Genomic DNA, 11,890 nt, shown 5'->3' on the forward strand with positions numbered 1-11,890 from the left:
ATAAGGCGTGGATTTTTTAAAGAATATTTTTCACACAACCTCCATCTCTAAAGCGTGGATTTTTTAAAGAATATTTTTCACACAATATCCATCTATAAGGCGTGGATTTTTTAAAGAATATTTTTCACACAACCTCCATCTCTAAAGCGTGGATTTTTTAAAGAATATTTTTCACACAACCTCCATCTCTAAAGCGTGGATTTTTTAAAGAATATTTTTCCAACCTCCATCTACAAGGCATGGGTATTTCCTTAGGAACTTTCACTACGTAATTTTTGTAATTTATTGTTAATTAATATTCAAAATATATAATTTGTGGTTCTTATTTCTTAAAAATCTTCATCGCTGTGATGTTCCGGCTTGACAGCAGTCTTCGGCCTGACTTGTAGCTCCCCAGTGATTTTCGAAATGCTAATACTGTCCATCGAATTCAAATCAACTGAAAATAAAATACAAAAACATTAAAAAAATCCTCCTCAATACCCCTCCCCCATAACTTAGAACACTGTTCACCAAACAGGCGCCCGTGGGCGCTTTGGGAGAGTACCAACACAATCACAGTTCTGTGTTCGAACTCAACATTATTCTCGACATCGAACATGTCGTATGCTTTGCAATGCTTTAACATAGACGATCTGTACCGAGAGAGCGAATATTACTCTCCCAATGGATCTATGCGTGTGTCCAACACAATCATATCAGTTTGCATATGTATTGTTGGCTAACCCTGACTTACAATCATCATCACCCAAATCATTATTGTTTCCCAAGACAGCACCTCCCGCAGCATTTGTGCAAATACCCAGTAGTTCAGCCATATCAAAATCACTATCAGAACTACCAAATGAACTGTCATTTTCCATATCTTGACTTTCCGATTTACCGGAATTAATTTCATTTCTGGCAGCAGCGGCAGCATTCATCAAAGCGGTACCCTTACGACCACGTCCAGTGGTGGGACGCATACGTGAGGTGGCAGTACCGGGTCGTTTATTTGAAGCCGTTGTGGTTTTTCGTTGCACCTCATCGGGAATGTCATTTTCCAACCCTGAATTACCCTCCAAACGTGGTTCATCATCATCATCGGCCAATAGGCCCTCCGGTGTGAAAGGCATTGAATTTTTATTTGACTTTTACAGAAGAGGCGAGGATATGGGAGAGGATCTCTTCGTGCGAGCCTTATACTGAGCCCGCAGTGCATTAAGTATGTTCAGTCGTAGAAAATATTGTTGGAAGAGATTTTTCAGTTCCTTTCCATATTCCTAAAATTCTTCATGTGAGCTAGACGAATTTTCTGCAAAGCTTCCAGACGTTGTTTGGTCCTCTCCAATTCCGCCTTCTTCCTTTGCAGCTTAGAGTGTAGGGAATTTAGCTCCACACCAACATTTTCCAATTGTACTCGATTTTATTGCAGTTTTAGCTGGGCAGAGGCCACTGCATGTTCAGGGTTCTCTCCACTGCAGCCAGTTCCATGGGCCTATGGGCCTGGGTTAAAACGTGCCTCTTTATTATTTATTTCCTTTTGCAGCAGTTCATAGAGAACAGCTCCTCTTTGGGTTAAATATGAGGAGAGCTCTCGAGCTCGACGTAAATCCTCAATTTTATCACCAATATCCACTTGATTTAGGCTACGATAATTATCTCCTTCTTCCTCACCATCCTCCGTGGAGCAGTTCATACAGAATAGCTCCCCTTTGGGTCAGATCTGAGGAGAGTTCTCGAGCTCGACGTAAATCCTCAATTTTATCACCAATATCCACTTGATTGAGGTTACGATAATTATCTCCTTCTTCCTCACCATCCTCCGTGGATGCGGGTGCAATTAGTAGATGGGTGATTTTTTACAATTCTCCTGCGGTCATCGCAGCTTTGTTAGACCCTGAAAAAATACTTCTTTAAAAATCCACGCCTTTGTTAGACCCTGAAAAAATACTTCTTTAAAAATCCACGCCTTTGTTAGACCCTGAAAAAATACTTCTTTAAAAATCCACGCCTTTGTTAGACCCTGAAAAAATACTTCTTTAAAAATCCACGCCTTTGTTAGACCCTGAAAAAATACTTCTTTAAAAATCCACGAAAAAATACTTCTTTAAAAATCCACGCCTTTGTTAGACCCTGAAAAAATACTTCTTTAAAAATCCACGCCTTTGTTAGACCCTGAAAAAATACTTCTTTAAAAATCCACGCCTTTGTTAGACCCTGAAAAAATACTTCTTTAAAAATCCACGCCTTTGTTAGACCCTGAAAAAATACTTCTTTAAAAATCCACGCCTTTGTTAGACCCTGAAAAAATACTTCTTTAAAAATCCACGCCTTTGTTAGACCCTGAAAAAATACTTCTTTAAAAATCCACGCCTTTGTTAGACCCTGAAAAAATACTTCTTTAAAAATCCACGCCTTTGTTAGACCCTGAAAAAATACTTCTTTAAAAATCCACGCCTTTGTTAGACCCTGAAAAAATACTTCTTTAAAAATCCACGCCTTTGTTAGACCCTGAAAAAATACTTCTTTAAAAATCCACGCCTTTGTTAGACCCTGAAAAAATACTTCTTTAAAAATCCACGCCTTTGTTAGACCCTGAAAAAATACTTCTAAAAATTAAAAATCCACGCCTTTTTAGACCCTAATTAAATTGTAGAGCCTTTGTTAGACCCCTTGCACAAAAAATACTTCTTTAAAAATCCACGCCTTTGTTAGACCCTATGGATAATGAACGAGTCAGCAGCTTCGCCATTTGATATGAATAAATTCCAAACACTTGTGACCGGTCAGACACGAACGACATCTCAGCATTTTAATCTTAATTCAAAATGCAAATACAACAACAATTGGATTGGTAATGAAATAATTGTTTTAAAATAAATTTTAGAATATTTAATTAAACTCAAAATAGTTTGCAAACTATTTTTGGAATGCGGAATGTGAGGCTAATTTCAAGGGTCCAACCAAGGCGTGGATTTTTAAAGAAATACTTTATCAGGGTCTATCCAAAGCGTGGATTTTTAAAGACATATTTTTCAGGGTCTATCCAAGGCGTGGATTTTTAAAGACATATTTTGTAAGGGTCTATCCAAGGCGTGGATTTTTAAAGACATATTTTTAAGGGTCTATCCAAGGCGTGGATTTTTAAAGACATATTTTTAAGGGTCTATCCAAGGCGTGGATTTTTAAAGACATATTTTTAAGGGTCTATCCAAGGCGTGGATTTTTAAAGACATATTTTTAAGGGTCTATCCAAGGCGTGGATTTTTAAAGACATATTTTTAAGGGTCTATCCAAGGCGTGGATTTTTAAAGACATATTTTTAAGGGTCTATCCAAGGCGTGGATTTTTAAAGACATATTTTTAAGGGTCTATCCAAGGCGTGGATTTTTAAAGACATATTTTTCAGGGTCTATCCATGGCGTGGATTTTTAAAGACATATTTTTCAGGGTCTATCCATGGCGTGGATTTTTAAAGACATATTTTTCAGGGTCTATCCATGGCGTGGATTTTTAAAGACATATTTTTAAGGGTCTATCCAAGGCGTGGATTTTTAAAGACATATTTTTAAGGGTCTATCCAAGGCGTGGATTTTTAAAGACATATTTTTAAGGGTCTATCCAAGGCGTGGATTTTTAAAGACATATTTTTAAGGGTCTATCCAAGGCGTGGATTTTTAAAGACATATTTTTAAGGGTCTATCCAAGGCGTGGATTTTTAAAGACATATTTTTAAGGGTCTATCCAAGGCGTGGATTTTTAAAGACATATTTTTAAGGGTCTATCCAAGGCGTGGATTTGTAAGAAATTAATTATTAATAGGCGTGTATTTTCAAATAATTGTTTGTTTCATGGTCTACCAAAGACATTGACTTGTACAAAAATCAAATTTGAAGGACTACCAAAAACGTGCATTTTAATAGAATTATTTTTTCAGGGATTACAAAAGGCGATGGTTTGTAAAGAATTATTTTTCGTGCCCTTTTTAACGAACATCAATCTATAAGGCTTGGATTTTTCAATAGAGTTTTTCAATCCTCATTTGCCCTACATCTCGTGGATTTTTAACGGTTGTTAGAGCTATCATATAAATCTCTCCACGTGTTCCTTTAAAGTCCTCCACGTGTTCCTTTAAAGTCCTCCACGTGTTCCTTATAATACCGGATTATTTACAAGTGGCTTTATAAACAAATTTCGTATGAAGCCGCTTTACAGCTCAAACATGTCTGGTAACGAACGGCAACCAAACCCCTTACTACAGTTAGGCTTTCAGTAACAAAATTTACCCAACCCCAATAAGCAATTCGGCATATTTTTACAGGAAACACTTGTCGAACAGCCAGAATGCCACCAGTTGATCAGCCACCAACAACCCCTCAATAGCGATTACACTGCGGTGCTCAGGACAACGCTAGTTGCCTGGCAACCGGAACAAAAGCCACCACGAACAAGAGTGGTAGCGAATGGTGTACAACGAATAACTGGTCAATTGAACGAACAAGGTCCCATTTAAAGGAAAGTTTTTGAGATACGTGGTCATTTGGAGGAAGAAACGAAATATTGGAAAAAATCGAAAAATGTCCTTTAAGGAGGTTCGGGGTAAGAAAATTAGAATCGAATTTTAAAATATAATAGAATTTAAAAAAAAATTCCTCTAGATCTGGCTGAACATTTAAAATTGTTGGGCTATCCTCAGACATTTCCCTTGCAAGCCCTTTCCTCCAGCTTTGGTTGCTTGGCCTCCTTCTATGTGGTGGCTGACGTTCTGCAATGGCTAGCTGGCCTTTTGGAACCAGGAGCTGTACTACCCGGTGGTGTTACCACTCAGGATGATAGAGTTCTGCTAATACGTTCCGCCACAGAATTTTTCGTAACCAAATCAGCCATCAAATTGAATCCACGTAAATTGTATGCTGCATCAGCGGTGACAGCAGGAGAATTGCAAAAAATCACCCGTCTACTAATTGCACCCGCATCCACAGAGGATGGCGAGGAAGAAGAAGATAATTATCGTAGCCTAAATCAAGTAGATATTGGTGATAAAATTGAAGATTTACGTCGAGCTCGAGAACTCTCCTCAGATTTAACCCAAAGGGGAGCTGTACTCTATGAGCTGCTGCAAAAGGAAATGAATAATAAAGAGGCACGTTTGGCCCAGGCTAATCGACCCATGGAATTGGCTTCGGTGGAGAGAACCCTGAAAAATGCTGTGGCCTCTGCCCAGCTAAAACTGCAATCAAATCGAGCCCAATTGGAAAATGCTCGTGTGGAGCTAAATGCCCTACACTCTAAGCTGCAAAGGAAGAAGGCGGAATTGGAGAGGACCAAACAACGTTTGGAAGCTTTGCAGAAAATTCGTCCTGCTCATATGCAAGAATTTGAGGAATATGAAAAGGAATTGAAGAATCTCTTTCAACAATATTTTCTACGGTTGCACATACGTGATGCATTGAGGGCTCAGTTTGAAGCTCGCACAAAGAGGTCTTCACCCATATCCTCACCTTTGCTGCAAAAGGCAAATGAAAATTCAATGCCCTTCATACCGGAGGGCCTATTGGCCGATGATGATGAAGATTTGGATGATGATGAACCACGTTTGGAGGGTAATTCGGGGTTGGAAAATGACATTCCCGATGAGTTGCAACGGAAAACTACAACGGCTTCTAATAAAAGGCCAGGCACAGCCACCTCACGTATGCGTCCCACCACAGGACGTGGTCGTAAGGGTACAGCTTTGATGAATGCTGCCGCTGCTGCCAGAAATGAAATGAATTCCGGCAAATCGGAAAGTCAAGATATGGAAAATGACAGTTCATTTGGTAGTTCGGATAGTGATTTTGATATGGCTGAACTACTGGGTATTAGCACCAATGCTGCTGGAGGTGCAGTCTTGGGCACCAATGATGATTTGGGGGATGATGATTGTAAGTGGGGGAGAAGGAGGGGTATTGATGGAGATTTTCTCTAATGTCATTGTATTTTATTTACAGTTGATTTGAATTCTATGGACAGTATCAGTATTTCGAAAATCACTGGAGAGCTACAAGTCAGGCCGAAGACTGCTGTCAAACCGGAACATCATAGTGATGAAGATTTTTAAGAACTAAGGCACTCTATTTATGCCTTCAGAACCATACATTATATATTTTGAGATATTTAACTTTTTAATAAAAAATAAATCTGATAACCCACGCCTTATAGATGGAGGTTGTGTGAAAAATATTCTTTAAAAAATCCACGCCTTATAGATGGAGGTTGTGTGAAAAATATTCTTTAAAAAATCCACGCCTTATAGATGGAGGTTGTGTGAAAAATATTCTTTAAAAAATCCACGCCTTATAGATGGAGGTTGTGTGAAAAATATTCTTTAAAAAATCCACGCCTTATAGATGGAGGTTGTGTGAAAAATATTCTTTAAAAAATCCACGCCTTATAGATGGAGGTTGTGTGAAAAATATTCTTTAAAAAATCCACGCCTTATAGATGGAGGTTGTGTGAAAAATATTCTTTAAAAAATCCACGCCTTATAGATGGAGGTTGGGAAAAATATTCTTTAAAAAATCCACGCCTTATAGATGTTGGAGGTTGGGAAAAATATTCTTTAAAAAATCCACGCCTTATAGATGTTGGAGGTTGGGAAAAATATTCTTTAAAAAATCCACGCCTTATAGATGTTGGAGGTTGGGAAAAATATTCTTTAAAAAATCCACGCCTTATAGATGTTGGAGGTTGGGAAAAATATTCTTTAAAAAATCCACGCCTTATAGATGTTGGAGGTTGGGAAAAATATTCTTTAAAAAATCCACGCCTTATAGATGTTGGAGGTTGGGAAAAATATTCTTTAAAAAATCCACGCCTTATAGATGTTGGAGGTTGGGAAAAATATTCTTTAAAAAATCCACGCCTTATAGATGTTGGAGGTTGGGAAAAATATTCTTTAAAAAATCCACGCCTTATAGATGTTGGAGGTTGGGAAAAATATTCTTTAAAAAATCCACGCCTTATAGATGTTGGAGGTTGGGAAAAATATTCTTTAAAAAATCCACGCCTTATAGATGTTGGAGGTTGGGAAAAATATTCTTTAAAAAATCCACGCCTTATAGATGTTGGAGGTTGGGAAAAATATTCTTTAAAAAATCCACGCCTTATAGATGTTGGAGGTTGGGAAAAATATTCTTTAAAAAATCCACGCCTTATAGATGTTGGAGGTTGGGAAAAATATTCTTTAAAAAATCCACGCCTTATAGATGTTGGAGGTTGGGAAAAATATTCTTTAAAAAATCCACGCCTTATAGATGTTGGAGGTTGGGAAAAATATTCTTTAAAAAATCCACGCCTTATAGATGTTGGAGGTTGGGAAAAATATTCTTTAAAAAATCCACGCCTTATAGATGTTGGAGGTTGGGAAAAATATTCTTTAAAAAATCCACGCCTTATAGATGTTGGAGGTTGGGAAAAATATTCTTTAAAAAATCCACGCCTTATAGATGTTGGAGGTTGGGAAAAATATTCTTTAAAAAATCCACGCCTTATAGATGGAGATTTCGTGAAAAATATTCTTTAAAAAATCCAAGCCTTATAGATGGAGATGATGTTAAAAATTATTCTTTAAAAAATCCAAGCCTTATAGAAGTTGAAGGTTGGGAAAATATTCTTTAAAAAATCCACGCCTTATAGAAGTAGGAGGTTGGGAAAAATATTCTTTAAAAAATCCAAGCCTTATACACTGCGTATCATAACTATAGACGCACCCTTAATTCAATTGGTATGTTAAGTTATTGTTCACAATAAAACGATCAAAAACACATATTATTCAACAAAAATAATTAATTTATTCTCTATGGTTTCGCCGAATTCTGCACTTTCAAAATTGCTGGTGTTGCATAACTATAGACGCACTTTTACAAAATTAGAAAAATTTATTTTTTAAAACTTAAATAAAATAAAATAACTTTTATAAATAATGGGTAGGGCCTCCCTTATTTTGAATGAGTTCAAAAATTTTATCCATCACACTGTTGTTCAAAATTATTCGCAAGTCTTCATCGATTGACCGCTATTCATCGAAAATCACTTCTTGGAGGTAAAATACCGTTTGGTATTGGAGGTTTTCTGCATAGACACGATGAGTCAAGATTCCACACATGTTCTCGATCGGATTCTGGTCGGAAATTTTAATATTTTTCGATTTTAACCATACTTGAGTATGGCGACTTTTATGAACTGGTACGTTGTCCTGCTAAAAAAGGAGTCCTTGATTGTTGCTGCTTTCCAAAAATGGCAATAATTTGTCTTCCAAGACTTGAACGTACCCCATTGAATTCATCCGACAACATGGAAATGCCAAATAAAGCATTCCGAGGCTATAAAATGCTCTCAAGGTGGCGGTTAGCGAAATATCGATATTTCTTAATACGATATTTCGGTGGCGGTTCCTTAATGGCCTTGGGAGCATTTTATAGCCACGGTATGCTTTATTTGACATTTCCATCTTGTCGGATGGAGTACGTTCAAGTCTTGGAAGACAAATGATTGCCATTTTGGGAAAGCAACAACAATCAAGGACTCGTTTTTTAGCAGGACAACGCACCAGTTCATAAAAGTCGCCATACTCAAGTATGGTTAAAATCGAAAAATATTAAAATTTCCGACCAGAATCCGATCGAGAACATGTGTGGAATCTTGACTCATCGTGTCTATGCAGAAAACCTCCAATACCAAACGGTATTTTACCTCAGAAGTGATTTTCGATGAATAGCGGTCAATCCATGAAGACATGCGTATAATTTTGAACAACAGTGTGATGGATAAAATTTTTGAACTTATTCAAAATAAGGGAGGCCCTACCCATTATTTATAATAGTTATTTTATTTTATTTTATTTTATTTAAGTTTTAAAAAATAAATTTTTCTAATTTTGTAAAAGTGCGTCTATAGTTATGGAACACCAGCAATTTTGAAAGTGCAGAATTCGGCGAAACCATAAAGAATAAACTAATTATTTTCTTTGAATAATATGTGTTTTTGATCGTTTTATTGTGAACAATAACTTAATGGGTCCATTTGATTTGTCAACTAACATACCAATTGAATTAAAGGTGCGTCTATAATTATGATACGCAGTGTAGAAGATGGAGGTTGGGAAAAATATTCTTTAAAAAATTCACGCCTTATAGATGTTGGAGGTTGGGAAAAATATTCTTTAAAAAATCCACGCCTAATACGGAGGTTGGAAATTAAAAAAAATCCACGTTTATACAAATGTTTGTTGTAAAATTGTATAAACCGTTTATGTTATAAAGCGTATATAAAAGCGTTATTAAAGCTTTGGTGGTTCATTGCTGTAATACCGATTCATGGACCTTGTGAGATGTAGATGGCGGGCATAGCACAGCTTTGATTAACCAAAACGGTTTATTTCAAAATTATAATATAATTTTTGGTTCTCGATTGTCCCCAAATAGAAGTAGAATGTTGCAACGTATCTAATTGCCATATATTACACATTTCAGGTAGATAAAAAATATTTGAAATATATTTTCAATCGTATTGGTTCATAACGACGCCTCCGAACCATAATATGCTAAGTCTACTTAGCATGTTTTAAAGTTCTTTACGTTTTTAGATACTACGGGCCTTAATTTATATTCTCTGAAATTTTGGTAATCATCGACCAATCCAAAGCAAAGTTATAAGCAAAAATGTACATAGCATGGCACGTACGATTTAAGAAACTTCCATACTTTGAGAGCTTCTGCTGAAAAATCCACTTTTCAGACTTAGCATACCATTCTTCGGAGGCGTCGATAAGTTGGCATTAGGTTATTATTTATATTAAATTAAATAATAAATCTTAAAATATTATTAATTTTTTACCCTTTTAATAAAATTGTTTAATACATAGGACTTGGGTGTATGGTCTTCCCAGATTTATAAAATTTACATTTTTTTGAGAGTAGCCATATAAATTCATCCACTGTTAACTACAACACTTAAAACCTGACATTCCATGAAACCACAAGCAAGTGGCAACATTGTCAAATGTGAAATTCTACTGACAGTAGGACAACGTGTCCTCGAACATGCGCAATAAATACAACTCGACAAACACATCATTTGTTACCAACAGAAATACGATAAACAAAACACGACCGAATTTCTCTTCAAGGTTTTCCTTAAACAATGAATGAATAAAAACTGCAAATATAACTGATATTAGTGGTTAAAGCAAGATATAATAATTCAAGTATACATAAATGTCTTATTCTACTTTTGGATATAATTTATTTTTTAAAAATAATTGGGTATATAATTCTTATGTTATGGTCGTCAAAGTTAAATACCAGTTGCTAGGCCGTAACTTTTTTGTAGATTCTCTTCTAATTTCCTATATTTTTGTTGGTATCTGTCAGATGTCAGTTTGTCAAATACAAAAGAACAATAAACGTCAAATTGATAACATGTGATAATAATAACAATGAAGATGACAATTGGGTGGTGCTGCCATATTAAATTAAAAACTCCTAATTTATTAAAGGTATATAATTTGGTATATAAATTGCATTAAAGGAGTAACTGGTAACCAGGAAATTGGATATGACATATTTTAAAAATTCATTCAAATTGTTTAATTTGAATTTTCGAATTAATTATGAATTTATATTAATATATTAGATATAATCTGTGCTGCCAAAACTTTGGTTATAAAACATGCTACATTTTGTTAAAAAAATGTTTAAAAGTGCTAAAATAAAAAAATGCAAAATAAAACCAGCGAGCGGAGCAGTATAGACGGACGGCGCCAACCATACCATACCCTACACAACTGTAACGGAACTCTAACTTTCTGCGGTTGCTTATTCAGTACAGCCCTTCTAATTACTTGTTCAGATTCCCTTCACCGTGAGTTGCGTTGTGATGTTCGGCTTATACTTGTGGCCTATAGATCGAGTCAAAAACAAAAAAAAAAAAATTTTTCGGTCCACCTCATCCCAAAATTATTTTTTGATCATCACCGAAAATTATAGGCGTTGTCCTTGACTACAACTGGAATCTCGTGGAAAATTTCAAAGCAAATGGGGCTATATTTCCGCTCTCTAGTGTGGTAATGTGTTACTAAATAATATATCTGAACGTGAGCACCAGTAAATATTGAAGAGTAACTCCCACATCTGAGTACATACGACCATATAATTGGTATCAATTTAAAGGCCAACCCCTACTCTTGGATATACTATCAACTTTTCGGGTCTATGTCCGTCATGGGACCACATATTTGGTAATTTTTTACACAAAAGTCCGGGTCCATTTGACCCGCTAAATATTGACCGATCTTTATCAAAACAGGCATGCTTATTCTTTGGCCCGATCCCCTTCTCCATGCAAAATTTCACGATGTTCGAGACATTATTGAGGCGTCTGGAGCGCTCAGAAAAAACGACAAATTTAGTATTTGGTCCATTTCATCCCCTAAATATTAACCTATCTTTCCCAAAAACAATAGGGGTCTTCATTGGCCAGAACCTATCCTACATGCAAAATTTCGTGAAGATTGGTCCATGTATCGTGTTTACAAATTATAATGGACAGACGGACGGACGGACACACATGTCTAGATCGACTCAGCTAGTCGACATATGACGATCGGTATACTTAAAGGTGGGTCTAGGACCAATATTTCGCGGCGTTACAAACTTTTGGGCCTGCACAAAGCTATAATACCCTGACAACATAGTTGTGTAGGGTATAAATATTAAAAATTTATAGAAGGAACTTTGCCTATAGCTAATAATGAGATCATGACATAATTACAGAAGGTAGTCTCATTTGAGAATTTTATGATCGCAACTCTTTTTAATTTGGAATTCATATGTTCATATATTACGTATATCGGTTGGCAAATTGGCAA

At 36.1% G+C, this 11,890-nt stretch overlaps 1 protein-coding gene and 1 pseudogene across 1 annotated transcript; one reads left to right on the plus strand and one right to left on the minus strand.

Annotated features, from left to right (window-relative positions):
- Positions 1 to 329: 329 nt before the first annotated feature.
- On the minus strand, positions 330 to 1,862 carry LOC133323875 (clusterin-associated protein 1 homolog; annotated as a pseudogene).
- A 2,691-nt stretch (positions 1,863 to 4,553) lies between these two features.
- On the plus strand, positions 4,554 to 6,082 carry LOC133323876 (clusterin-associated protein 1 homolog). The gene is made up of 3 exons (XM_061532774.1): positions 4,554 to 4,581; positions 4,641 to 5,906; positions 5,973 to 6,082. Exons 1-3 carry the CDS (start codon positions 4,560 to 4,562, stop codon positions 6,080 to 6,082), a joined length of 1,398 nt encoding a protein of 465 aa, XP_061388758.1. The 5' UTR covers positions 4,554 to 4,559.
- The last annotated feature ends 5,808 nt before the right edge of the window (positions 6,083 to 11,890 follow it).

The sequence above is a fragment of the Musca vetustissima genome, unplaced genomic scaffold (assembly GCF_032173495.1).
Source record: "Musca vetustissima isolate MV318-11 ecotype Yass unplaced genomic scaffold, APGP_CSIRO_Mvet_v1 utg17682, whole genome shotgun sequence".
Taxonomy (NCBI): domain Eukaryota; kingdom Metazoa; phylum Arthropoda; class Insecta; order Diptera; family Muscidae; genus Musca; species Musca vetustissima.